General features: G+C 47.2%; 11 protein-coding genes across 11 annotated transcripts; 4 read left to right on the plus strand and 7 right to left on the minus strand.

Moving 5' to 3' along the window:
• Window positions 1–174: 174 nt before the first annotated feature.
• Window positions 175–1,627, plus strand: DFJ58DRAFT_760908 (uncharacterized protein; the record flags this gene model as incomplete). Its single annotated transcript, XM_041388452.1, has 6 exons — window positions 175–614; window positions 669–728; window positions 881–1,022; window positions 1,074–1,218; window positions 1,278–1,378; window positions 1,432–1,627. Coding segments are annotated over exons 1-6 (831 nt in total), but the record flags the coding sequence as incomplete, so codon positions are not given.
• Window positions 1,628–3,033: 1,406 nt separating this feature from the next.
• DFJ58DRAFT_722227 (uncharacterized protein) lies at window positions 3,034–4,554 on the minus strand (the record flags this gene model as incomplete). Its single annotated transcript, XM_041384870.1, has 5 exons — window positions 3,034–3,363; window positions 3,424–3,659; window positions 3,714–4,056; window positions 4,106–4,456; window positions 4,510–4,554. The coding sequence occupies 5 exons, from the start codon at window positions 4,552–4,554 to the stop codon at window positions 3,034–3,036; spliced, it is 1,305 nt and encodes a 434-aa protein (XP_041249814.1).
• Window positions 4,555–4,861: 307 nt separating this feature from the next.
• Window positions 4,862–5,313, minus strand: DFJ58DRAFT_722228 (uncharacterized protein; the record flags this gene model as incomplete). The annotated part of the gene is made up of 3 exons (XM_041384871.1): window positions 4,862–4,999; window positions 5,040–5,234; window positions 5,284–5,313. The coding sequence occupies 3 exons, from the start codon at window positions 5,311–5,313 to the stop codon at window positions 4,862–4,864; spliced, it is 363 nt and encodes a 120-aa protein (XP_041249815.1).
• A 1,322-nt stretch (window positions 5,314–6,635) lies between these two features.
• Window positions 6,636–7,477, minus strand: DFJ58DRAFT_722230 (uncharacterized protein; the record flags this gene model as incomplete). The annotated part of the gene is made up of 4 exons (XM_041384872.1): window positions 6,636–6,702; window positions 6,750–6,958; window positions 7,014–7,225; window positions 7,279–7,477. 4 exons carry the CDS (start codon window positions 7,475–7,477, stop codon window positions 6,636–6,638), a joined length of 687 nt encoding a protein of 228 aa, XP_041249816.1.
• A 115-nt stretch (window positions 7,478–7,592) lies between these two features.
• DFJ58DRAFT_713602 (uncharacterized protein) lies at window positions 7,593–10,699 on the plus strand (the record flags this gene model as incomplete). Its single annotated transcript, XM_041383935.1, has 9 exons — window positions 7,593–7,666; window positions 7,719–7,854; window positions 7,901–8,116; window positions 8,164–8,454; window positions 8,515–8,901; window positions 9,007–9,621; window positions 9,682–10,264; window positions 10,325–10,635; window positions 10,670–10,699. The coding sequence occupies 9 exons, from the start codon at window positions 7,593–7,595 to the stop codon at window positions 10,697–10,699; spliced, it is 2,643 nt and encodes an 880-aa protein (XP_041249817.1).
• A 355-nt stretch (window positions 10,700–11,054) lies between these two features.
• On the plus strand, window positions 11,055–12,663 carry DFJ58DRAFT_409724 (uncharacterized protein). The gene is made up of 6 exons (XM_041380260.1): window positions 11,055–11,342; window positions 11,398–11,550; window positions 11,608–11,737; window positions 11,790–11,934; window positions 11,992–12,092; window positions 12,147–12,663. The coding sequence occupies exons 1-6, from the start codon at window positions 11,162–11,164 to the stop codon at window positions 12,502–12,504; spliced, it is 1,068 nt and encodes a 355-aa protein (XP_041249818.1). The 5' UTR covers window positions 11,055–11,161; the 3' UTR covers window positions 12,505–12,663.
• A 17-nt stretch (window positions 12,664–12,680) lies between these two features.
• Window positions 12,681–13,766, plus strand: DFJ58DRAFT_760918 (uncharacterized protein). Its single transcript, XM_041388453.1, has 4 exons — window positions 12,681–12,903; window positions 12,967–13,051; window positions 13,109–13,217; window positions 13,288–13,766. The coding sequence occupies exons 1-4, from the start codon at window positions 12,747–12,749 to the stop codon at window positions 13,678–13,680; spliced, it is 744 nt and encodes a 247-aa protein (XP_041249819.1). The 5' UTR covers window positions 12,681–12,746; the 3' UTR covers window positions 13,681–13,766.
• A 608-nt stretch (window positions 13,767–14,374) lies between these two features.
• On the minus strand, window positions 14,375–15,676 carry DFJ58DRAFT_741730 (uncharacterized protein; the record flags this gene model as incomplete). Its single annotated transcript, XM_041387155.1, has 1 exon — window positions 14,375–15,676. One exon carries the CDS (start codon window positions 15,674–15,676, stop codon window positions 14,375–14,377), a length of 1,302 nt encoding a protein of 433 aa, XP_041249820.1.
• Window positions 15,677–15,692: 16 nt separating this feature from the next.
• Window positions 15,693–17,656, minus strand: DFJ58DRAFT_409764 (uncharacterized protein). The gene has a single exon (XM_041380261.1). The coding sequence runs from the start codon at window positions 17,480–17,482 to the stop codon at window positions 16,175–16,177; it is 1,308 nt and encodes a 435-aa protein (XP_041249821.1). The 5' UTR covers window positions 17,483–17,656; the 3' UTR covers window positions 15,693–16,174.
• A 2,289-nt stretch (window positions 17,657–19,945) lies between these two features.
• DFJ58DRAFT_760927 (uncharacterized protein) lies at window positions 19,946–21,834 on the minus strand. The gene has a single exon (XM_041388454.1). The coding sequence runs from the start codon at window positions 21,535–21,537 to the stop codon at window positions 20,230–20,232; it is 1,308 nt and encodes a 435-aa protein (XP_041249822.1). The 5' UTR covers window positions 21,538–21,834; the 3' UTR covers window positions 19,946–20,229.
• Window positions 21,835–21,864: 30 nt separating this feature from the next.
• DFJ58DRAFT_409812 (heterokaryon incompatibility protein-domain-containing protein) lies at window positions 21,865–24,437 on the minus strand. The gene is made up of 2 exons (XM_041380263.1): window positions 23,834–24,437; window positions 21,865–23,776 (listed from the first exon to the last, which is right to left on the minus strand). The coding sequence occupies exons 1-2, from the start codon at window positions 24,002–24,004 to the stop codon at window positions 21,998–22,000; spliced, it is 1,950 nt and encodes a 649-aa protein (XP_041249823.1). The 5' UTR covers window positions 24,005–24,437; the 3' UTR covers window positions 21,865–21,997.
• Window positions 24,438–24,847: the final 410 nt, after the last annotated feature.

Below are 24,847 nucleotides of genomic sequence, written 5' to 3' on the forward strand. Positions count from 1 at the left end.
CGGTCCTCAGGCCAACCCTGGCACGCAGTACGATCATAACAACGTTTTTGGTCCCGACTCGGACTCTGGCACTAACCGCTGCTTCGATAGCCTGAGCGTCCAGTGGGCCGGGGAGTTCTTGCTCGCGATGATGCTGATTGTGGTGCTATTACATTTTTATTATATACATGTGTAGACCAGATCATTCCTGCATACGATTTACACCTCAATTGCCATGCTTAACCTGATTCCCCCTGTTTCCCGACTCGTGTTTCAAGATCTTCATCTCATCGATAAGACAACGCGCTGCGTGCGTGGGTTGACTAATGGTTAGTGGCCTTTTAAAGTCAATTCAACGAAGTGCTTCTCGTTGCGCAGGATACTGGGAAAATTCCACCCTTCTTCTCTCAGCTTCTTTCAGCAGCATACACCTTCATACACTTACACAATGTCAAGCGACCAAGCGCGGATGAACACTACCAGTGTGTTGAGGAAATCGCTTATTGGGGAACCTCTTAACACCCAATTCTACCTGTTCTCCACTCGTTCAAAGCCCGATGGCAATGTTACCAAGCTTCAACCACTGTTTGCCTACCACGAAGCCCTCACTGCGAGCTCAGGGTATTTTGGTGATTGTGAGCCATTTTACATCTCTGTTACCACTCAGCCAAGTCCAACAGACAATTCAGTACTTTCCGAAGAAGAAACGCCAAATGATCCTAACTGGTTCGAATTCCAAGATCAGCATCGTCAGGAGGGATTTCTCTCGATGAATATGGCTATGCGTCCGATAGTGACCTCGACGAAGAAGAAGAGAAGGAGGAAACAACGAAGCCGTCCAAGACAGTAGGTGTCTTCATCTATACTGGAAAAGGGATCACTTTATGTCGATCTTTTGAAGATGAAAAGTTCGCACTTCGCGCAACCATCTCTGCGGAACAAATGCCTCGAACACCATCGATCAAGGATTCCAATACCCAAGAAATGCAACATGGCACTATTCCGGGCCGCAGAGTATTGGTAACAGATACTGCATTTAAGACGTGCGCTTTACTAGCCTAGCGCCCGGGTCTTTTGTTTATTACTTGACATAGATGGCAGGTTTTGTTGTACTATTTGTACACCGATGAGATCACTTTCGCACCTTTGCGATCACAAGCAAGTCCGACAACGAAAAATTCAAGCCTTAATGAGCCCCCATTATGCTCGCCGAAGTCCATGTATCGCCTGGCATGTAAAGTACGTATCGTGTAACCTTTGATACTATTCGCGTGAGCTGATATTTGGCATTGTACCAGATAAAGCATGATGGATTGCAGATCAAAGCGCTTGCTGCGATACGATCTAGTCTGACTGAACACAATGTCCTACAAGAACTCTCTTCGTCTCTGACATCTAGGTTAGTTTGTCGTGCTTTTTTCTATCATTGGGATGTCCACCTGTCTTCTGAAGGTTTCCTGCCATTCTCGAGATGGAAGTCGAGATTTTGTTCCAGCATATCACTACTCCCACTGTCACGAAAGACTTTCCGATACTTATTCGAAGGATCGTTGGCGCTAGCAGTACCGACTTTCCTCATGGGGCTGAAATCTTGACCAAACTCCATGAAAAAATGTCAAGTCAACTCCCCCGGGGGCGGAGAAAAACAGTACTATTAGTTGACACTAGTTCGTGCACTCCCTACACCTCGTGCATCGTTCAAAACAACACTTTTCTGCTACAAATCTTCAAGCTAATACATGCATATGAAATTATAAATCATAAGAACGCCCTACGAGGTTAAACGGATGCGATATAACAAGAAACAAAAGAGATGCATTTTTGGTGGTGACAATGGCTTGTGTCACTCTCAATGTCACCTGCCGGTACCGGAGTTTGAAACTCAGACACACTATAGTGGCAACAGGGAGTCGACGCTGCAAATGCTCATGCATCATGAGACGCGAAAACCATGACTGATGGGTCGATAGAGGTGAGAATGAGGGGAGACAGAAATCTCGGACAATGGTGAGGGTGAAAGCTCGAGAAAGGAAAGACAAATAAGCTCGTATTGCGCGCATTCACAACAACATTGCAACAAGAACATTTATCGATGGTCACCTCAAATTATATAATTAAACGGAAAGAAGATCTGGAAGTGATCTTTCTTCACGGATCTCAGCTCACTTGCAGGATCCTAGCACTCGTTGCAAGCCCTTGCAGATACTAGATAGTAATCCTCGATTTTCAGTGCTTGTGATATCGTGGGAACCGTGCCAGTGGGCCGACTGAAAGCTCGACACCTTCAACAAGTATTTCTCTCCCCCCAGCTGGGCATCTCAATGATGACGAGAGTCTATATTACTCTGGCAACACACAATACATATTTTAGATTACTACATAGCCAGTACACCCCGTACCTTCTTCCTTAATGTCTAGCACCGAACGGACTTTGAAACCAGCTAGTGTGACGATATCGCGACTTTCCGTTACATTTGTGTGACTGCATGAGATGGGGTGTGCACAAACTGAATAGTATGGCATAATTTAATAGGCTCTTACAACAAGGAACTCGACACAAATAGACCTCGAGGTCAACTCTACGCGAAAATCACGTTTCCTTTGCTACGTTAAACCTACCTGCTTTCCGACATATGTTTCGAGATTTTATCTCTCAAAGCGCTCGCTGCGTGCATGGGTTGACTTGCGAGGTCGTATGGCTGTATTACTACATACTATGAATATGTACATCCTTTCCTAATTATTAACTTTACGTCCCTATTTCACTATCTCACAGTTTCACCTCGTGCAGAACACGAGCACTTAGTAACTTCCAGTCCTTATCTGTGCGTCCGATTGCTTAAACTCCATCCTTCATCTGCAAAACGACGAAATGAACGCTTAACTTACGCGTGTTACGAACACTTACGAACGCTTACGACTTCACTAGCGAACTCATGCGATTGGTGGAAGTATATGTGTATCTCAGTTCTGACAAAATTTCCAAGATAAGCCATTTAGATTAAGATTATCATGTCTAGATAACTATGTAGCCACATCAAGATAATCTAGCAATCAACGAGCTCCCGCGCGAAGAAGTTGAAACAATCTATTCCATCTAGCTAACAACGCTGGATTGCTCCTAATGTTAACACGAATGAAATTGATGAGTTTCGTATATATGGCGTGAAAACTAGCGTAAGTGAAATCAATTTGCTTGAATACACCAGTGGCAAACTCCTGCAAGCTGCAACATGCAGCCGTTGCAGACATCGCCATGATGTTGTCAAGGCTACTGTCCGAGTAGATAAACTTGTCATAGCCATCATGAAAGGCGGCACGGTCTGCGATCTGGATTATCCCTTCGTGCTCGAACGGGTACCGGACCTCTCTACCATCTTCAAGCTGACAATCGTCTCGTCATCCTCTGAATGATAGAAACTGTGAAATGGTATGTACTCTCACCGGATCACCAAATATGTAGTTAAGGCTATTGTTGCCGATGAAGAAATCAACAGTCGACTTATTGTGATTCGCCTGGACTGCAGGGTCTGTCCAAATTGACATTTGAAGCCTGTAAAGATTGCCAACGAGGTCCTGTGCGCAGTGCTTGAATCGATTTAGTATCGTCGACATGGGCGTGATAACGGTCTTGTACAACATAGATAAGTTTTCGTTGATCCATAGTTCAATCGAGTGATCTAGCCGTTAAGTAGTTCTAGTACTATCGATCTTGTATTAATGACAGTACTCACCTTCCGTGATGACAGACAAACATGCACTGCTGAGCGCGGTACATACTACGGTTAAGCGACTGGAGGAATCGTGAAATCCGCATGTATTCAATGTTTCAGCGATCACATATTCCTTCGCGTCCTTGACAATAATTTTCGACTGCGCTTTGTCGACCACAGGTACTGTGGCAGGGGCATGCTCGCGCACCGTACGGGCTGATACAGAGGATTGAGGGGTGCTAGTACTAGTAGTAGCAATTGGCGTGATCTCCAAATTTGTAGCGAGTGACTCTCTCGGGGGTCTAAGCGGAGGGAGGTGGAATCGTCGAGCAGTCGTTTTTTGTATCCCTGTCGTAACATCTCTCTAAAGGTATGGTTAGTGACAACTCAAAGTACAAAAATGTAGGGCCTACATAAACGACACCATCAGTGTATTCTTGGCGGGATTTCTCTGCACCGCGAAGAGGCATGTATGTATATACCATACGAAACCGAGACGGTTCAAACATTTGATGGACTCGGTCAGGCCCCGAAGCGTGGGGTGCTGTCCTGGTGAGGTGCGATTCCCTTGGTAAAGGCACATCATCCTGGTAGTTAGGCGGCATCGAGCTGTAGCCGTCGTGCGAGAAAATGGGGTGATAATGGATGCGAGGGGGTAATTCCGGTGTGTCCATTGACTCTGGTGTCTCTGACGTACACCCAAGTTGATCTGTCGATGAATGCCCTGCGATATTCAGTCCTGCTTGTCGAACAATAGGGACATCCTATCATGTTGCTGTGAGTCAGTGTACTAAGAGATAGATCCCAAATTACTCACCCGTACAATCCTGCGTCTAGACGGTGCATTTTGGCGAGAGGACATGGTGGTCAAGTGCAGAACAATCGATCAATCGATAATCAGTACTCAGTGTCCATAATAGTAAAAGGCATGAAACAAAGTTTACGAAGCACTACATTCAAGGTAATATGGTTCTACAAACAACAAACAAAGACGTCAACATATCAAATAGTCGAAAGCCAAAGAAACATGTTCGCATATGTACTACCACCTTACAGCTATCCAATCCTATCATTCAAGCTACATCCTATAAATAAATGAGCGCATGCCGCCACATGAAACAACGTACATACATTGGTATTGGCGAATAAAATTATATTTGCGCTCTGATTCACTCCCCTATCACCAGCTGATTCTCAGGACGGTCTCCGACAGATGGATGATCAAAGTTGCGGGGATCTCCGATAGAGCGTGTGTCAGCATTGTCGAGGTCTGAAGCCGATGGGTCCAAGGGAAGAAAGATGCCAAGCTCATCGAGTTCAGCATTCAACCGTTTCACCCCTTTTCACCTCGTCCTGTTGGATCACAGCAATGAACTCTTGATCCTGGGAAGCACGTTCTGTGTCGTGATCAGCAACCATACGTGTAAAGAGCGCCGCTTCCTCAAATGCCCGAATGGTTTGTTCTTCCTGCTCCTGCTGTTCGCCATCAATGAAATACAGTGGCTCAAAAAACCGTCCGTATGTTTTGGCATTTTTCACTATCTATAATATTGTGTGAGAACAAACAAATGCCTCAAAAACATGCTTATACCACATTGTAGTATGGCTTCAGGGCTTTCATTTGAGCCCTACACCGTGGGAATCGGTGGAGATATGGTGGAGATACAAGGCTCACAAAATAGTGACTCATGCAGACAGTTTTTTGACTCAAGTATTTTACAGTAATAACCAGGTATTCTAGTATTTTGTATGACCTCCCTTGGCTTTAATTACTGCCTCTATCCTTCTAGGCATACTCTCAATTAATTTCTGGCAATCCTCAGCTGTGATCTTCCCCCCATTCCACTGCTACTCTCTCCCAAAGCTCCCATACTCCTTTAGGGGGTTTTCATAGGCTTGAAGCTTTTTCTTGAGTGTTCCCCAGAGATGTTCAATGACATTGACATCAGGAGACTGTGCTGGCCAGTCAAGAACATTGATGTTATGTTCTTCAAACCATTCCCTAGCTCTTCTGGATGTGTGCTTGGGATCATTATCCTGTTGGAAAATGATATCTTCTTCATCAATCCCTGATTCTGCCAAGCTAGGCAGCAAGTGGTCATTTAAAATGTCCACATACTGCTCAGCATTCATCTTCCCCTCAACCTCAGCAAGCATTCCCACACCATTCCATCCCATACAGCCCCATACCATTAAAGAACCTCCTCCAAACTTGACAGTCCCATTAACCTCTCTGTCTGTTAGGCCATCTCCCTTCTTTTTCCATACATACACCTTCCCATCTGACCCAATCCTATTGATTTTGGTCTCATCTGACCATATAACATGCTTCCAGTCCTCTACAGTCCAGTGTTGATGAGCTAAGGCAAAGGCTAGTCTTCTCTGCCTATGTTTGATGGAGAGAAGAGGCTTTTTCTTCTTTGTTACCACCTTGAGATGAGCTGCCTTGAGAACATTCCTCACAGTTTGTGAAGAGACAGGGGTAGTGATGGTGGAATTGATATAATGGGTGGCTTGGACAGCATTATCAGCCTTTCCTGTAGTGATATGTTGGATAATAGCCCTTTTGTCAGTAGAGGTAAGCTTGGATGGACGTCCTCCACAAGAGTTTTCCTTGTCTGGGTGGCTTTCTTTGATGAACTTGGCCACAGTGGACTTGCATATTCCAGTTCTAGAGGAAATTTGGCGAGCAGAGAGGCCAGCATAAGACAGAGAGAGGATATTATCTCTTTGAGCAGAGGAGATGGCTTTCATGGTGATTATGACTATGATACATGAGATATTCTGGTTTATATAGTTAGATATAGTCATAAAATAACATAATGACACCACTTTATAATTTATATAATAGTGGCATGATTTTTATGGTGTCATAAATAATGATTTATATAGTTTTAATATACACTCAAAAAACTGTCCACATGAGTCATCATTTTATAAGCCTTATATCTCCACCATATCTCCGCCGATTCCCACGGTGTAGAGCTCAAATAAAAGCCCTGAAGCCATACTACAATGTGGTATAAGTATGTCCTTGAGGAATTTGTTCATTCTCACACAATATCATAGATAGTGAAAAATGTCAAAACATGCGGACAGTTTTTTGAGCCACTGTATTTGAGCCTTGAGAGCTTCTTCTCCGCCTCCCAAGCTAAAGTCATTGAGAGATGCCGATGGTATTCCAGTTCTGCTTCCTTGTAATAAGCAGCACGGCGAACACGTTCAGTAGACATCTGCTGCAGGCCCTGCGAAAATATTAGGCGAGCCTAGAACAATGACAATGTGTCACTGAGAGTCGCTGCATAAAACATAGTGACATACCGTTTCATCGTCGTCATGGTCTGAATTTGTACTGGTAGCTAATCTTCCCATCATGCCTGCTATCTTGCGCACTGCCTGCGGTGTGGGGGGATTTTTTCGGACGTAAGGGTGGTAACCAGACTGTGAAATATGGTGTCGCCCCTCATGCTTTCTCATAGGTGGACTGACATCAGCGTGTCCAAAGTCATGGTGCCCAGAGGAAGTAACAGATGCTGCCAGAACTTCATTGAGTCTTTGACAGTATCTGGAAGGATGTGACAGATACTTGGGGGCGATGAAGGACAAAGGCTGCTGGGTGGAGAGGAGCTTTGGGGGCTATCATGGTAGATACGAGTGAAAGCTTCGGCGTAATCGACCTTTGGGAAAAGTAGGCTAGATTTTGGGCTATGCAGTGGGCTGGTTGGAGGGGTTTCGCCATTTACTGGATCCTGGCACGGAGTCTGTGGAGGATATGGATATGGCATAACTGTAGCATGAAGTCGCTTTGAAGTCACTGACAGCAGCAAGCCAACAACGGTCGGAGTTTTAAGGACTTAACGCTTTTGCAGCTCTTGTCACACTGGCAGTACCTCACTCCCTATGGCGTATCCTCAGTGCTATGATCCATATAACCCTGGTTTTCAGTATGAGGAACCTGATTCTGAGTTTGATGAGTAAGTAGTAGTACTATGAGGTATTGTATGACTCACCGATCTCTTTCTCCAGTTCACCCTTCAACGTTACTGTCACTCTGTGTCCTAACTGCAAGAAACAATGCCAGTCAGCTGAGGCAGTAATTGAACATCTAAACAGTGCAGATTCGTGCTGGCCAGAGAACCTCGTTGACGGATTGATGCTGCCTGTCCCGCAGGCTCTACAGCGACCGCCAGAGCAGACAAACTTATCAGCAAAATATCACCCCCACCTCTGGCTACCATTACCTGCTTCCAGATCAACCTCCTCCGCAAAATATGTTCCAAGAAATGCAAAGCCATCCTCTTCAAGAAGCCAGAGAGACCAATGTATGGTATCCATTTGATGGGCTGGGTGAATGGTCGCTTGCAAAATTCCTCGTCGAGAACCTTTCCCAGACGCAGATCGACAAATTCCTCAAGTTGGATTGGGTATGTCTCATTACTATCAAATAAATACTTAAATTCACATACTTCAGTTCAAGACAAGAGAGCGGCCACAATTCAAGTTGAAGGATGAACTATTCTTCTACATGCAGCAGCTTCCTGGCCGTGGGCCAAAGTGGCAGAGTACAAAGCTTAAGCTCAAGGGCTACGAAAGTGAACAGCCGATTCACCTTATTTGGAGGGACGGGTTGGAGGTTACGAAGCAGCTCTTTGCAAACCCCATTTATGCGAACCATATGTGCTATGACCCTCACCGTATCTATCAAGGACAAGAGCGTCAATTCGGAGAATTCTGGACGTCAAATGATGCATGGGAGATTCAGGTATTTGCGCTTTGGTTTAGAGTCATGACTCAAGCAACTGACGCTTGACATTCAACTTAGGATCAACTACCCGAAGGGGCGACTATTGTTCCAATCATTGCTGCCTCCGACAAAACCCCAGTTACAAGACACACGGGTGGCCTTGAGATGCACCCACTATTTCTAACGATCGGAAATATTCAGGCCGACGTCCGCATGAAGGCGACATCGCATGCATGGCGATGTACTGCATTCATGCCCATACCAACTTTCATCGTCAACTCCGACTTTCAAACTCTACTCCGGTCGCGTTTATGGCACAAATGCATGGATCTTGTATGCTCTAATTTGAAGGTCGCAGCCCGTGTTGGCGAGTATATGGTCGATCCCTCGGCCAGATTGCGATACTGTTTCACCCCTCTTATCAGTCACATAGCTGATCTCCCCGAACAACTGATGATCGCATGCGTCATGAAAAACTCTTCTCCTGTCACCACAGCGACTCAGAAAGAGTTTGGCGATGAAACACCACATCCTCCATGGAACGGAATGGAGACTTATGCACTTATTCAGTCGCTTTGCAACCGTGTTGACCCATGGGATCTTATTATATTCCTTAGAGAGGCCAAAAAGCTTCACCTCAGTGGGGTGCACTTGCCGTTCTGGAGAAACTGGAGGTTCTGTAATCCTGCAAAATTTCTGACGCCGGAGATTCTGCACACGCTGCATAAGTTCTTTTTCGATCACGTTCTTAAGTGGATTAAACAGGTCATGGGTCATGAACTTGACATACGGTTCAAGAGTCACCACAAGCGCACCGGTGTGCGCCATTTCTCTGGGGGTGTCTCTCATGTCAACCAAATGACTGGACGAGAGCACCGTGATATCCAGCGCACAATCGTGCCAACGCTGTGGGGTATGGCAAGCCCTGGGTTCATCCGCGCTGTGCGTGCGATGATCGATTTTATCTACCTTGCACAGAATCCTCTCCACACCGAATCCAGCATCGCCTCCATGATTCAAGCACTGCGGGACTTCCACGATCATAAGCAGGCTATCATTGACGCAGAGGCCCGACAGGGAAAAGGTGGCGCTAAGGACGACTTCTTCATTCCCAAACTAGAACTCATGCAAAATTTTGCTCGCGCGATCTTCAATGTCGGTTCACTCCTGCAGTGGACAGCAGACGTATCAGAACGTCTTTTGATAACTCACTGCAAACATCCATTTGAACGCACGAGTCGTCAGAGAGACTTCATTCTGCAGATCGCTCGCATCCTCGATCGGGAGGAGACTATCCGGCTGTTCGACCTTTACACATTGTTATCTTCATCTACGTCTACTCCTGATCAGGATCCGCTCATCAATGCTGTCATCATTGAAGATGAAGAGATCGCCAGTACAGAAACAGATCCTACTCTTGCTTGGGTCTCCAATGTGAACCCAGCTGCCCAGCTACGTCTACAAGGCCCGCGCCCTGTTCATAATCATTTCCTGAAGGGTATCATATCGGACAACGCACGGATTGCCTTCAACGTGACCATGAAAGCAGATCGCAGCCGCCTCGATGCGTCTCAGCTGCAGTCATTATATAATCTCCCTGATTTCGCGCATGCTTTACACCTCTATGCAACCTGCAATGGCTGCACACTCCCTGATCATGTATCATTCAATACATGGTTGAAATTTCGGATCCAGCTACATTCCGCCTTCCACACTTGTAGAATCATGCCAAGCCAACAGATTCATGCCGAACCACCTTCCAGTAATTTCCCTGGAGGGAACTGTGACGCCATGTTATTTAGCCAGAGGGTCGATGGTGATAATGACAGTGCGTATTTAAACTTACCAGCAGTGACACTTCCTGATGCGGCCTTATATCGTTCTACAGGGTCTTATGTCGCTCAAATACGAGCCATATTCCAGCCAATTCTTCCTAGAGGTTCCCGTGCGCAGCTCCCTGAGCGCTTGTCTCAGGTACTGGTATACATCCAGCATTTTGACTTCGTTGTACCTGGCCCCGAGCCATCCACGGGTATGTGGATGGTTAGACGATCATATAATCGATTCCCTTCCCAGCCAGGGAGGGTGATCAGGCGCGGATCCATAATCCCTCTCACAGACGTTACGCATGCGGTGGAGATTATACCTGTGTATCAAGGACCATTGGGCAAGGACGTAAATTCCGGGAACTCGCTGGAGGTGTTTGACGACTATTTCTTGAATAACTTTGCAGACAAAGAATTATATCACTCGTTATCGGTGATCTCAGAAAACTAGATAGCTTGATTTTTATGTAGCGCAGTATCAATCTGAATCTGATCCCTATAGTACGCATCTATCTCTCTGATAACCGCAAGATCTTTGCGCACCGCATCTCCGACAGTCATAAATACTAAAAAGAGCATGGTACGTATGGTGTACGAGAGTGTCCCTAGACTATCCCAAAAGCATCGCTCTGAAGTGTCTCTCAAGACGAGTCCAAACATAGATGTTTGTCCTCCCATGCACATTCCATTTGTTTCTAAGTCCTTCCCCTTTGACCTTCATTTTGCATATAACACGACACGTATCGTCTCGGTCCGACCATTGTTCGGACCACCTAAGTATTAGGCTTGTCACATAAATACGGCATCCTCGATATTATCGAAGTCCCTTGAGAATTCTATCTCCATCTCAATCGACCATTTCCGTTCTCGCTGCCAGTGTGCCTGTTTGTAGCTCTGCAATGTCGAGCAACCAGGCGCGGATTAATGCTCTGCTAAGGAAGTCGCTTATTGGGGAACTTCTTGACACCCAATTTTACCTCTTCTCCGTTCGATCGAAGCGTCAGGGCAACGTTACCAACCTTCAGGCATTGTTTGCCAATGACGAAGCCCTCACAGTGGGTTCAGAGTATTTTAGTAGCTGTAAGCCATTTCGCAATTCTGTTACCACTCAGTCAAGTTCAGCAGACACTTTCAGTACTTTCCGAAACAACGCCCAATGATTCTACCGTGGTCGAATTTCAAGACTATCACGCTTGTGAGGCAGCGATATCTCTCGATGAATATGGCTACGCGTCCGATAGTGACCTTGATGAAGAGGAGGAGGAGACCGACGAAACTGTACAAGACAGTAAGTGGCTCCACCCATTTTGGCACAGTATATCCACCTTAGGTTGACCTTTTGAAGATGAAAAGTGTGCGGAAGTCTCTGCGGAGCGAGCATCTCGAACGGCATCGATCAAGGACTCTGCTACCAAAGGGGCGCAACGTATCATTCCAAGCCGCAGAGTCTTAGTAACAGATACTGCGTTCAAAACGTGCGGTTTAACAGCCTAGCGCTAGATTCTGTTGCTCATTGACTTTCCATAGCTGGCAGGCTTTATTAGACTATCTGTACACTGACGAGATCGTTTTTGCACCTTTGCGATCACAAGCCAGCAAGTCAGTAAGATGTCGCAGCCTCGGTGAGGCCCCACCATGCTCACCGAAGTCTATGTATCGCCTGGCATGCAAGGTGTGTCTCGTGTAACCTTTGATAATCCACGTGAACTCATACTCGGGACTGTACCAGATAAAACACGATAAATTACAGGCCAAAGCGCTTGCTGCGATACGCTCCAGTCTAACTGAGCACAATGTCCTACAGGAACTCTCTTCGTCTCTGACATCCAAGTTAGTTGATCATACATTTGTGCTACCATCGGGATGTTGACATGTCTTCTAAAGGTTTCCCGCCATTCTTGAGATGGAAGTCGAGATTTTGTTCCAGAACATCGTTACTCCCACTATCATGAAAGACTTTCCGACACTTATTCAGAAGATCGCTAGCGCTAACCTCCCGCACGGGGCTGACATCCTGACCAAACTCCACGAGAAAATGTTAAGGCACCACTACCACTACCCTAGAATTTCGTCGCCTGCGTCTGCACCTGCGCCTGCACCTGCGTCTGCACCTGCGCCTGCACCTGCGCCTGCACCTGCACCTACGCCTGCACCTGCACCTGAAAAGTGCTCTCCACCAAGTGGTCCATTCAAATTCAACTGGGAAGAACCACCAAAACCGGTAACGGTGTCGTGGAAATAAATACACTGTAGCCACATTAATTATGTAGGTTCCTGCAGCATAACAAGGAACTTGTTTTCGTCTGATGGGCCGGAGTCACTGGCACTAATCTGGAGAGCCAGCTAGATTGGCACGTGTCATGAGCAGATAAGATAGATAGTTTACGAGTCTGACTTAGTTCGTAGTTGAGCCATCCAGTTAACTTGGGCACTTACAAAATATTCATAGATATTAATAAGACAGCTTATTAACGAAACTCTTGAATGGATTCCCCAGACATCCACGTCCTCGCAGAGGCATCCGTTCCTTCTCCGCGTGTAAAACCTGCTCCACAAACCTCTTCTATCCATACGCAATTCTCCTATTCCCCTAGTGACGACGGAACAGACGAGAATCTCCTTATTCTTCTGCACGGGCTCGGTGAGCGCGGCGTCATACCACTTAGCTAGAGCAACTAATCCGAACCAAGTCATCGGTGAACAGGTGATACTAATGTCCCCTTCGCGCGCCTTGGGAGATCACTCAAGCTTCCGCAAACAGCCACCCTCGCGCTCCGCGCACCTGATCTGTACGTGTCTGTTCGATCATCCTGGTTGTGTGTGTATCGAACTTGACAATGTACTAGCGTCCCGTTCCTGTACGAACAGGCTTTTCAGTGGTATCCTTCCTTCGACCAGCTCGGTGATCTCATCGAACGGCCAGACCCCAGTCCCGCACTCAATCTTCTGAAGAATGTCCTCAGTTTATCTGACGAGTGAATGTGGATGGCCTCCACATCGCATCCACTTGTTCGGATTCGCGCAGGGCGGAAGCGTTGCAGCCGAAGCATGTCTGCGGTGGTGGCGTCGGGAGCTAGAACTTTCATCACAGTCGCGCATGACCAGCAAAGAGACCCCGGTGCGACCCTTGGGTTCGCTCGTCACGATTTCTGGCCCGCTGCTCTCATACCCAACGCTCTCGAAACCATGCGAGACACCTGTTCTTGTTTTTCACCGCCCACGTGAGCTCAAGAATGGGGCGCTAGATGCATTCAGGAAGGGTTTCTCTCGGGTGAAGGATGTGGAGCGTGCGGGTGAGGGTATGCCACGCGCAAGCTTGAGGGAGGAATGGCAGCCAATCTTGGAGTTCTGGAGTGAGGTGCTCGGTTGGCGTCCTGCAGACGGTCTGTATGAAGTCACGACAGGAACGTCGAGTTGAGAACAAGCAATTTTCGTATATCGCTTTTTAAATATTGAAAACTGACAGAAAACAACCTTTACATTGCTTTGGGAAAGGTAACGGGGATGTGGACATGGCGCAGGTGCAGCCATGTGATGAATATGTTGTGATTTTTAATATACTGATCGTACTGAGTCGGGTACATTGAGTGGGCATGCCAGTGAGCGTCATCAACGAGCTCTGACAAATAACCGTTGAAGCTCGAAGTTCTGAATGTTCGACTGCAGTGAGCACTTGGAACTTATTGTGGCTAGTTCTGGAGACACAATCCTACCGAGGCACCCGAGTACTGGCTGGCATATCCTCGAACCCCCAAAGGAAATAGAAAAGGGTTCACAGAAGGGCCTCAAATTTAGTGCCTGAGCGCTGAGCCTTTATCGTTTATTGTTCGGGTCAGTCCGACTCCGACTCAGTGCAAGGCGGTCAGCTGTAGTGTTGCTCCTAGTATGTAAAATGTATTTATTTTCTTCGAACATGTACTGCCATCAGACCCAGGAGCCCGGTGGAAGAAGCCAATGTATGCTTACAAGCAATGCAGAAGGTCCGAAGGAAAAAAAAAATGCGTATTGCTGGTAAAGTTCTAATGAAGCTTGCTGTTAGTGACCGTTACAGTGTGCAGACTCAAGCATATGCACCGCGCAGACACCTGTACAACTATGTAATGGATATATGATCATTTGTGATCCTTGATATACTGGTCGTACGCTGCATGAGCGTCATCAATGAGGTCGAGCAAAAGCTTCCCTTCCCGATTGTCCAGGTCGCCCGTTGACTCGTTGTCCCCATACATGAAGTGCGTGCTCTTCTTTCTGATATTCTCCTCGAGAAACTCAGACCAGGCCTTCCACACTCTCGGCTCGATGGGGACAATCTCCTTGAGGATCTGCTTAGGTGGCGTGCCAGACTCCCAACAGAGCGCTAGGCACGCCAGAACGGCAGCAGATGCTCTAGAACTGGCTTCGTACGTTTTCACCTCTGGAGTATTCAGTAGGGTGATGAGGGCACTTGACTGCACATCATCTTCCTTTGCTGATAAATATAGGTTGCATCCTCCAGACACTAGGAGCGATAACAGGAACATGAGTTGTCCTGGTAGTGACCCGAAAGGCATGAAGACGAGCTGCAGGGTAACTTGCGACAACGCTATGAACGCACAGGGAAGGAGGGTGTAACCCCCTCCTTTGAGCTTCAGTCGCAGTTTTCCCTTGGTCACAGCGTTTACGTCCTCCTCGTTTCCCCTCAATATCACGATGCGATTATCCGACAGTAGCATGCCGTCTCCAGGTGGAACTCCATCTGCCGGTTTGAGCCGTTCAAGGGTGATCTTCGCGGTGCACATGATAAAAGAAGTGATTCCAGAGGAGACGATCCCAAGCAGAATCATCTTGAAGGACAACCAGTCATCAACACTGGCACAAATGGCGCAAGCTACGATGCTAGTGGCGCTAGCGATTATGGGCAATGAGGAGTGAAGAGAACTTCTTGGGGGCAGCGTGTTATTTCCCGTCAGCACTTTCTTCTTGAGGTCCACGATTATCAATTGCATTGGCGTCGGGCTTCTTCTCTCACCCACGACCACTGGCTTGCACTCATTTCCCCTCCACTTGCTGTTATTAAGCACATACGCGAGATGACGAGTATGCTGCATGACCGTTCCTGATCGCGATGCTATGTATTTGGGCCCTTTCTTGCCATCCAGGCCGAGGGAAAGCGAGAGTCTCTCTGAATACGATGAGACAGAACCCTGCAACAATGTTCTAACCAGCTCCCACACAATTGCATGGCATCCAGGTGCGTTGTACCATCCGTGCCATATACGACCATACAGTGGTTGTAATGCAAGCGCCGATAGGGCTGCTTTGCCACCGAAAAAAATTGCTATTCCGGACGCGAAATCGAGGTTGAAATGCGACCACGATAATCGAGAGGAAGCAGAGGCACCGGTGAGAAAACTGAGAGGCGATTCAAAGGGCATGATATCATTGTAGGAAGGGAAATGGTTAGCCCTCTAGTTTTTAAGTATTTCTTGTATGACTCAGAGGACCCTGAGTGACCATCATAATGGACACCCACACAGGTTTGAGATAAGGTAGATGCACGGAACTTCAGCCTCGCCGAAGACCTCCAACCAAAAGTACCTGGGCGCCACGACTCATGAGCCGAACTAGTGGGGTCAGTGTAACACTTCTTCAGGACCTGCACACTGGCAAGTCTTCGACGTTGAAGATAATATCAAGAGTGCTGTGGTCAGTCCTTGGTCAAGGCTGTGATCTGTTTTAGGCACGACCAATGACACTTCCCCACAGGAATCACTCTTGCTGTTTAAGATAACGCAATCCTTTATAATCGATGCACATGGGCTATGTCAATACCGTACAAATCTTGTTAAGTACTGGAATTTGTACTGGTACCCGGCGTATACTCTATGTACTTGTACTCCAGGTAAAATTAGGCCACATCCACTAAATCAAAATTATGCTTCGGGCATAGATACAGCTACTGTTATGACATAGTCAACTTCAAGCGTCGCCTCAGAGACCCGAACCTGTCCCTTTCGGATGTCGACCTCAATCTGCTTGTCTGGCATCGTCTCAAACACGAAATCAACCCTGCTATTCTTGATGACATTCATGTCGAGGGAGTATTTTTGAATGATAGAACACACAGGACACCCAGTGCCACCTCCGATGTGCAGCTGAGAATAGGGGGCGGTGGAATTCCTCTGTGGGAATCTGTGGTTGTTGGTTCCCGTAGAAGTATGGGAGAGAGACAACGAACGAGAAGAAGACGGTGAACGAGGAGGAGACAGCGCAAAAGGAAGAATAGGATTAGATTGGGGAGAAGTAGGGGAAGGTAGCGCAAGAGATAGTCGATCGGCTTGGCTACTGGATAGGGTGGAAGTAGGGGAAGACACAAGAGGGGCGCCGTAGACAGTTCGACGGTAAAGTAGTGAAGTGTCGACATACCGGTATAGGTCGTCATTTGTCAGGAGGTGTATCCAAGGACGGTGTTGTTCGATTCCAATGAGAAGGACCGTTACTTGGCCATGTGGGCTTCGCGAGTAAACGCAGCTGCACTGCACGCTATCTGAAAGCTCAATCCGAGTGTCGGTATCAAGAACTTGGTAGCCACTCCCCTGACCCACATCATGGCGGCCTCCTGGCTTAGGGCATACATAGTAACCGCAGTGCTCCCAAACGGGATCTGTAGACTGAAAAGTGAAGAATTGTCGACGATTAATGGTTGGTAGTATATGGTGGTCGACCACAATACGTATTTTACGCGGAGCAAGGCCTTCGAGATCTGCGGGGTCGAGTTTCCGAAGCTTTGTGGGCGAAGTCCGAAGGTAACCATCGCAATCAGATCTTTCTTTCAAGTAGATCCCGTAGGGAAACTCCTGTTTTTCCCCTTCGCATTTCAGGACGGCAAGCCACGTATCTCCAACGTCTCGCTTCATAGGAAGGGTGATATGAATGCCGTCATTCAAGATGGAATAACCACGCGGCAGGTCACGAAGTAGGCTGCGATTCCCCACAATGCGAAGAAGACTGTTGATAAAATGGGAATGATCCATGGCGACAACCGGAGAATCCCACGAGAAAACGTCAGGCGCAGATGCCAACAATCCGCGATCTCTGACAGAATTGGGATGTTTCAGTGAATCGTGCCAGGCGAAAATGGTTTGATCATCCGATGATTTCATGATCTCGAGCTGCAGGCGCCTGAAAGCCTTCTCTCCTTCTCCGTAAATGATAGGCATGTGAATGCCAAATAACCCCATCAGATGAATAAGCTCTGTCTTCTATTTTCTGTGTCTTTCGTCTTGCAGCCCATGACATCTTCTCCGCGATACTGGGATTGCATGGGTTACCCAGCAGAATATCTTGGCGGATGTGGGTGATTTTATTCAGGATAGGCGCAAATGTCGCCTTGCTCCCGATCTTAATCCAGTCCTTGTTAAAGAAATAGACATTATCTGGAGCGATTAGCTCTTGTAAGGTCCATCCTCTTTGGAACCAATCAGCGTGTTCGAAACCAAATTGGAGGTTCCTATCGTCACCGACATCGTGCAAGTAAACGTAGCACACAGCGGAGTCCTGATACCATGCGTACATGGAATTGATCGCTTCTGATAACTCGGCACTGCTGGTTTTGTCAATGCAGCAAGTGTCAATCCAGATATACTCAAGACCAGCTCGAGAGGCATGATCGCACGCTCCTCGGAATTTCCCAAAGCCTTTTTGCTTTGAACGTTGGGAGGGAAAGTGGATTCCTTGAAGTGGATTGATGGTAAATGCCAGTAAGCAGAAGCTCGAACGAAATGACATACGGCATAATTATTGTGAGGGCCTTCACTAGGAGGAAGTTGCATGCGTTGCAAGTCTTGGAAAGATATTTCTTCATGGTCGGCGAGCCATCGGTGAGATAAGACGGCATAAGGTCGCGCACCCGTGGGCGTTTCTAATACTAATTTCGTGGTATGTAGCAGTCGCATTGTCCGTTCTGCTGCGTGGTTAATTCCAAACCCTTGACTTGGAGTTGCAGTCAATGGGGAAATTTACTGCCAGACGGATAATAATGGACAAAGGGCACGAAGGAAGATCGGTATGGAACAACGAAAACGACTGCTACTAAAGAACATTTCTCAGCGTCTATCAGCATCAGAAAAAAAATCAATCGATAAGGTCACAGTGCCTTCAAGGTTCGGATGGGCCGTGCTTATTTTCGTACGGCAAGATCCAGTTATTAGTTACCATCGTTATGAAAAACGAGGCTGCATTGCCATATGACGGTGTGGACCTAGTAGGGGGGAGAATCTGTTCAATTTAGTACCGTGATCTGCCTTCTTTATTTGACTTTCCTTGATTGATGTGCCAATGTCGTCAAACAAGACAATGGCATGGAATCTTTATAAAGTTTTCTGCAAGCACTTGGTCATTGATGACACAAGCTTTACGAGAATTTCGTCAATAAGTACGTACCATCACAGGATAACAAGTCTGGATTTGAAGCAAGTAGGTACCAACAGAGTCCAAACACAACACTGTGCAGAGTCAGGGTCTTTCGTCCCTGACATGTCGTATAGTCGTGCCACGTGCGTACTACTTAGTTGGCAGCGAGATTCGTTCGAGTCGAGGGTTGCCAACCTTACCATAAAGTTAGACCTGAGCAACCAGAGACCACTTCGCGGGCTGCCGCTCCCACTACTAGTGAATTGGAGGCAATGAATTAAATTTGTTAGGACAAACCATATGCGTAATGTACGGTAGACTTGAGGTTCACCGGCATCGTTAGATTGCGTGCAGACATTTAGCAGTGCATTTCCAGAACAGGTAGTAACTGTGCAAGAGACAAACTCAAATGCGGTCTGCACTTCAAGTTGAGGGACGTCAACTGAATTGCCGTTTGGCATCGCGAAAAAAAGTACAAATCCTTATCAGACACTTCCAATATTATCAGGTATCAAGCTTGCAAGCCTTGAGCTTGTAAAGATCGATAATAACCTACATGCACATTGCATAGTGACGTTGTTTTCGTTACACAATCAGTCCAAGCTTGGTACAACAACAAAAAATACGGACCCCTGAGTATCACTAAACTTCATCAGGCAACACCGCATGACCTTTTCCATTGTGCAACCAGTGGGGACAGAATTTGACCGATAATTGATCTCCTAATACATCTCCCTGTGACTGCCTCCAAATTTTCTGCTCTCATCTGTGTGTATCGACCCACGCAAGCGCCCAAGCGCCATTTCCTGCCTTCGTTCCCCGAAGCATCTTCCGCTGTCCAATTTGTTCCCAGTGACAGCGGGTAGGTTGCGTGTCTGCGCGATCTAGAGAAAACAAAACAAAAATCAGCGATGGAGATATATACACAATGCACTGACCAATCCTGTATGTGGCTCATACACGCAGAGCGGATACTACTGTGACTCCTCAGCTCTCGCTCTCTTCCTCTCCGTGCCCACACAGTGACATGACGTGGTGGACGCAATGCCAATGATAGGTGGCATGTCGTGCATGATATGTTGTAGAAACTTGTCTTTTGTCATTATATAAGTATGGCCGACTCGGACAGGTGAGATGTATCTATTTTCTTCGAGCATGTACAACCATCAGATCCACAACCCCGGCAGAAGAAGCCAGCGTATGCTACGCTTACAAGCAACGCATGCAGATCTAGGTCCGAACGAGCATATCGCGTATAAGCTGATGGCTTAGCAAAGCGAGTCAGAACTCAGTGAGTGAAACAAACGCCATATTCAGCAAGTCAGAAGACTCAGAACTAAACTCTGTAAGTATGTACAAGTGCTAGTGCATACAGACTACAAAAGAATAACATACCTCAGCGAGAGTGAAACAAACGCTGAGGCAAAGCGAACCGCTACTAATATCGAACGTCACCAGCAACTTGCATCCGAGTCATGTAGAACCTCAAACGCAGTTGTCACATAATCGTGTGGCTGAGTGATGAAGGTGAATCACTATACAGTACCAGGAAGCAAGAATAATAGAATACAACTATTCAACGTCCACCGTAATCCTGAATATACTGATCGTACGCTGCATGAGCATCACCGATGAGCTCGGTCAAAAGCTGCTTTTCCTGATCGCTCAGATCGTTTCTAAGCCAATATCTGAATCCCTCGCTCCTGCTAGTTATATTCTCCACGAGGATTTCAGACAAGGCCTCCCACGGTCTTGGCCCGATGGGGACAATCTGCTGGAGGACTTGCGTAGCTGGCATGCTAGACTTCCAACAGAGTGCTAGGCACGCCAGAACGGCAGCGGTTGTTCTAGAATTGGTTTGGTACGTTTTCACCTCCGGAGTATTCAGTAGGGTAATGAGGGCACTTGACTGCACATCATCTTCCTTTGCTGATAGATATAGGTTGCATCCCCCGGACACTAGGAGCGATAACAGGAACATGAGTTGTCCTGTTGGCGATCCGGAAGGCATGTAGATGAGCTGTAGGGTAACTTGCAACAACGCTATGGACGCGCAGAAAAGGAGGGTGTAACCCCCTCCTTTGATTTTCAGTCGCAGTTTTCCCTTGGTCACAGCGTTTACGTCCTCCTCGTTTCCTCTCAATATCACGATGCGATTATCCGACAGTAGCATGCCGTCTCCAGGTGGAACTCCATCTGCCGGCTGGAGCCGTTCAAGGGTGACGCTCCCGGTGGACATGATGAAAGAAGTGATTCCAGAGGAGATCATCCCGAGCAGAATCATCACGAAGGACGACCAGTCCTCAACATGGGCACAAGTGGCACAAGCTCCGATGCTTGCAATACTAGCGATTATGGGCAATGAGGAGTAACGAGAACTTCTTGGGGGCAGTGTGTCATCTCCCGTCAGCACTGTGTTCTTGAAGTCCATGATTATCAATTGCATTGGCGTCGGGCTATGCCTCTGACCCACGTCCACTGGCTCGCACCCCATGCTCCTACAGTCGCTCTTATCAAGCACGTACGCAAGATGGCGAGTATGTTGCATGACCGTTCCCGAATGTGATGCAATGTATTTGGGCCCTTTCTTGCCATCTAGGCCGAGAGAAAGCGTGAGTCTCTCTGAATACGATGAGAAGGGACCCCGCAACAATGTTCTAACCATCTCCCACGCAATTGTGTGGCATCCCGGTGTGTTGTACCATCCATGCCATATGCCAGTGCGACCATAAAGCGGTTGTAATGCAAGAGTGGATACGGCTGCTTCGCCTCCGAAAAAAATTGCTATTCCGGAAGCGAAACCAAGGTCATAATGCGGCCATGATAATCGAGAGTAAGCAGAGGTACTGGTGAAGAAATTGAGCGGTGATTGATTAGGGGGCATGATATTCTTGTAGGAAAGGAAATGACCAGCCTTCTCGCACTTTTAAGCATGACTCGGAGGACCCTGAGCGCCGAGCGACCATCATATTATATGGACACTCATCACAGGTTTGATAACGGAACTGCTTCAGCTTCCAAGAAGAAGACCAAGTCAGCGCTCAATTCTTAGGCTCAGTTCGGGGGCTCAGCCCAGCTGAGTTCACCTGTCAATCGTGTAATGTTCGGCAGATACCAGGATAAGTTCCCCACAGCTTCTTCGTAAGCATGCGAGTATGGTCCATCGTAGATCGCGATCGACCATCGGAAGTTGAAATTTGAAAATTCGTGATCCGACTTGTTGTTGATATAAGTCCAGCCTGGTAAGCGTTCTGTACACAGCTGTACGTACTGGAATTTACACTGGTACCCGAGGGTATTAGTATACTCTGTACGTGTACTCTAGGTAAATTTCGGCCACATCGCTAAATCAAAAGGGCTAGGGGAGATACAGCTACCGTTATGACATATTCAACTCCAAGCATCGCCTCAGAGACGGGGCGAACCTGTCCCTTTCGGATATTAACCTCAATCTTATTGCCTGACATCGTCCCATACCCGCAATCAACCCTGCGGTTCTTGATGATATTCTTCTTGGGGTGGTTTTCAATTATAGAACACACAGGACACCCAGTACCACCTCTGTGCGGCTGAGTAAGAGGAGGGGCGGTGGAATGCCTCTCAGGTCGGGGTCTGTACTGGTTGGTTCCGGCGGAAGTAAAGGAGGTAAACAGTGAAAGAGGAGAAGAAGGAGATCGGGGGGAAGTAGGGGAAGATGGCGCAAGTGGATCGGCTTGGTTGCTAGATTGGGTGGAAGTAGGAGCAGATATATGAGGCCTCTGAGGCTGAGGGGCGTCATCGAAGGTTTGACGGCGAAGTCGTGTAGTGTCGACATATTGGTGTAGGTCATCATCGACATCTATGAGAAGGTGTACCCAAGGACGGTGATGTTCGATGCCAATGAGAAGGACAATTACGTTGCCACGTGAGTCCTGCGAGTAAATGCAGGCACACCGCACGTCATCTGAAAGCTCAATCCGAGTGTCGGGATTAAGAACTTGGTGGTCAACCCTCTGACCCACGTCATGGCCTCCCGGCTTAGGGCATATATAGTAACCGCGGTGCTCCGAAACGGGACCTTTAGACTGAAAAGTGAAGAATGGTCGGCGATTAATGATTGGTAGTATATGATGGTCGATCACAATACGTCTTTTATATGGGACAAGGCCTTTGAGATCTGCGGGCTTGAGTGCTTGAAGCTTTGTGGGCAAAGTCCGAAGAAAACCATCGCAACCTGGTCTTTCTTTCAAGTAGATCCCACAGGGAAACTCTTGACCTTCCCTTTTGCATCTTAGGATGGCAAGCCACCCATCTCCGACTTCCCTCATGGGAAGAGTAATGTGAATGCCGTCGTTCAAAATGGAATAGCTACGCGGCAGGTCACGAAAGAGGCTGTGACTCCCTGAAGTGCGATGAAGAATGTTGATAAAATGGGAATATTCCATGGTGACGGCCGGAGAAGCCCGCGGGAAAACGTCAGGTGCAGATGCCAACAATCCACGATTTCTGACAGAATCATGGTACTCCAGTGAATCGTGCCAGGCGAAAATGGTTTGATCATCAGATGATTTCATGATCTCGAGTTGCAGGCGCCTGAAAGCCTTCTCTCCTTCTCCGTAAATGATAGGCATGTGAATGCCAAATAACCCCATCAGTGAATAAGCTCTGTCTTCTATTTTCTGTGTCTTTCGTCCTGCGGCCCATGACATCTTCTCCGCGATACTAGGAACGTATGGGTTACCCAGTAGAACATCTTGGCGGATGTAGGTGATTTCACTCAGGATATGCGCAAATGTCGCCTTGCTCCCGATCATAATCCAGTTCTTGTTAAAGAAATAGACATTATCTGGAGCGATTAGCTCTTGTAAGGTCCATCCTCTTTGGAACCAATCAGTGTCTTCGAAACCAGATTGGGGGTCCTCCTCAGTACCGACATCGTGCAAGTAAACATAGCACACAGCGGAGTCCCGATACCATGCGTACATGGAATTAATCGCTTCTGATAACTCGGCACTGCTGGTTTTGTCAATGCAGCAAGTGTCAATCCAGATATAATCGAGGCCATCTAGAGAGGCACGATCGCACGCTCCTTGAAATTTCTTAAAGCCTTCTTTGCCTTGAACGCTGGGAGGGAAGGCGGCCCCCTTGAAGTGAATTGGTGGTAAATACCAGCAAGCAGAAGCTCGAACGAAATGACATACCGCATGATCACCGTGAGGGCTTTCCTCAGGAGGAACTTGCGTGCGTTGTAAGTCTTGGAAAGATAATTCTTTATGGTCGGCGAGCCATCGGTGAGATAAGATGGCATAGGGTTGCACATCCGTGTCCGTGGGCGTTTCTAATATTAGTCTCGAGGTATGTAGCAGTCGCATCGTTTGCTCTGCTGTGTGGTTAATTCCAATCCCTTGACTTGGAGTTGCAGTGAAAGGCGAAACTCACCGCCAGACGGATGATATTGGGCAAAGGGCACGAAGGAAGACCGGTATAGAACAACGAAAACCGCCGCCACTAAAGAACATTTCTCAGCGTCTATCAGCATCAGAAAAAAAATCAATTGATTAAGGTCACGGCGCTCGATTCCAAAGGCAGTACCGTCAGACTCGGATATTGTTCTTATTGACGTTGAATACGGCAAGATCCAGACAATGTTACCATCGTTATAAACCACGAGATTAGCCGCATTGCTATAAGACGGCGTGCACCTGGTAGGGGGAAGAATCTGTTCAATTCAGTACCGAAGATCTGACTTATTTATACTTGACTTGTACCGATATTGTCAAACAAGAAAACGGCATTATTTTCCGCAAGCACTTGTTCACTGATGACACAGGGTTATATCAGCATTGCGGGGATTTCGCCGATAAGTACGTACGATCACAGCATAACAGGTCTGAATTTGAAGCAATTATGTACCCACAGAGTCCAAACACAACACTGCGGCGTCAGGGTCTTTCGTCCCTGACATGTCGCATGGTCATGTCACATGCGTAGTTGGCAGTGACAGCTTTTATTATTAGAGATCCGTTCGAGTCGATGGTTGCCGACCTTACCATAAAGTTGGACTTAAGCAACCAGAGACCACTTGACGGGTTGCCGCTACTAGTGAATGGGAGGCAATGAATTAGATTTGTTAGGACAAGCCATATGCATAATGGTAGACTTGAAGTTCACCGGCATGGTTAGATCGGGTAGACATTTAGCAGTGCATTTCCAGG

Source organism: Suillus subalutaceus (genome assembly GCF_016647625.1).
Source record: "Suillus subalutaceus strain FC151 chromosome Unknown DFJ58scaffold_6, whole genome shotgun sequence".
In the NCBI taxonomy this organism is placed as follows: domain Eukaryota; kingdom Fungi; phylum Basidiomycota; class Agaricomycetes; order Boletales; family Suillaceae; genus Suillus; species Suillus subalutaceus.

Coding starts and splice junctions, on each gene's coding strand:
- DFJ58DRAFT_409724 (XM_041380260.1), top strand. CDS start 11,162: ATGTCGAGCAACCAGGCGCGGATTAATGCTCTGCTAAGGAAGTCGCTT. Junction 11,738..11,789: donor ACAGATACTGCGTTCAAAAC/GTGCGGTTTAAC, acceptor GACTTTCCATAG/CTGGCAGGCTTTATTAGACT. Junction 11,935..11,991: donor TGTATCGCCTGGCATGCAAG/GTGTGTCTCGTG, acceptor GGACTGTACCAG/ATAAAACACGATAAATTACA.
- DFJ58DRAFT_760918 (XM_041388453.1), top strand. CDS start 12,747: ATGGATTCCCCAGACATCCACGTCCTCGCAGAGGCATCCGTTCCTTCT. Junction 12,904..12,966: donor TATTCTTCTGCACGGGCTCG/GTGAGCGCGGCG, acceptor ATCGGTGAACAG/GTGATACTAATGTCCCCTTC. Junction 13,052..13,108: donor GCGCTCCGCGCACCTGATCT/GTACGTGTCTGT, acceptor ACAATGTACTAG/CGTCCCGTTCCTGTACGAAC.
- DFJ58DRAFT_409764 (XM_041380261.1), bottom strand. CDS start 17,482: ATGGGGTTATTTGGCATTCACATGCCTATCATTTACGGAGAAGGAGAG.
- DFJ58DRAFT_760927 (XM_041388454.1), bottom strand. CDS start 21,537: ATGCCCCCTAATCAATCACCGCTCAATTTCTTCACCAGTACCTCTGCT.
- DFJ58DRAFT_409812 (XM_041380263.1), bottom strand. CDS start 24,004: ATGCGACTGCTACATACCTCGAGACTAATATTAGAAACGCCCACGGAC. Junction 23,777..23,833: donor GCCCTCACGGTGATCATGCG/GTATGTCATTTC, acceptor ATTCACTTCAAG/GGGGCCGCCTTCCCTCCCAG.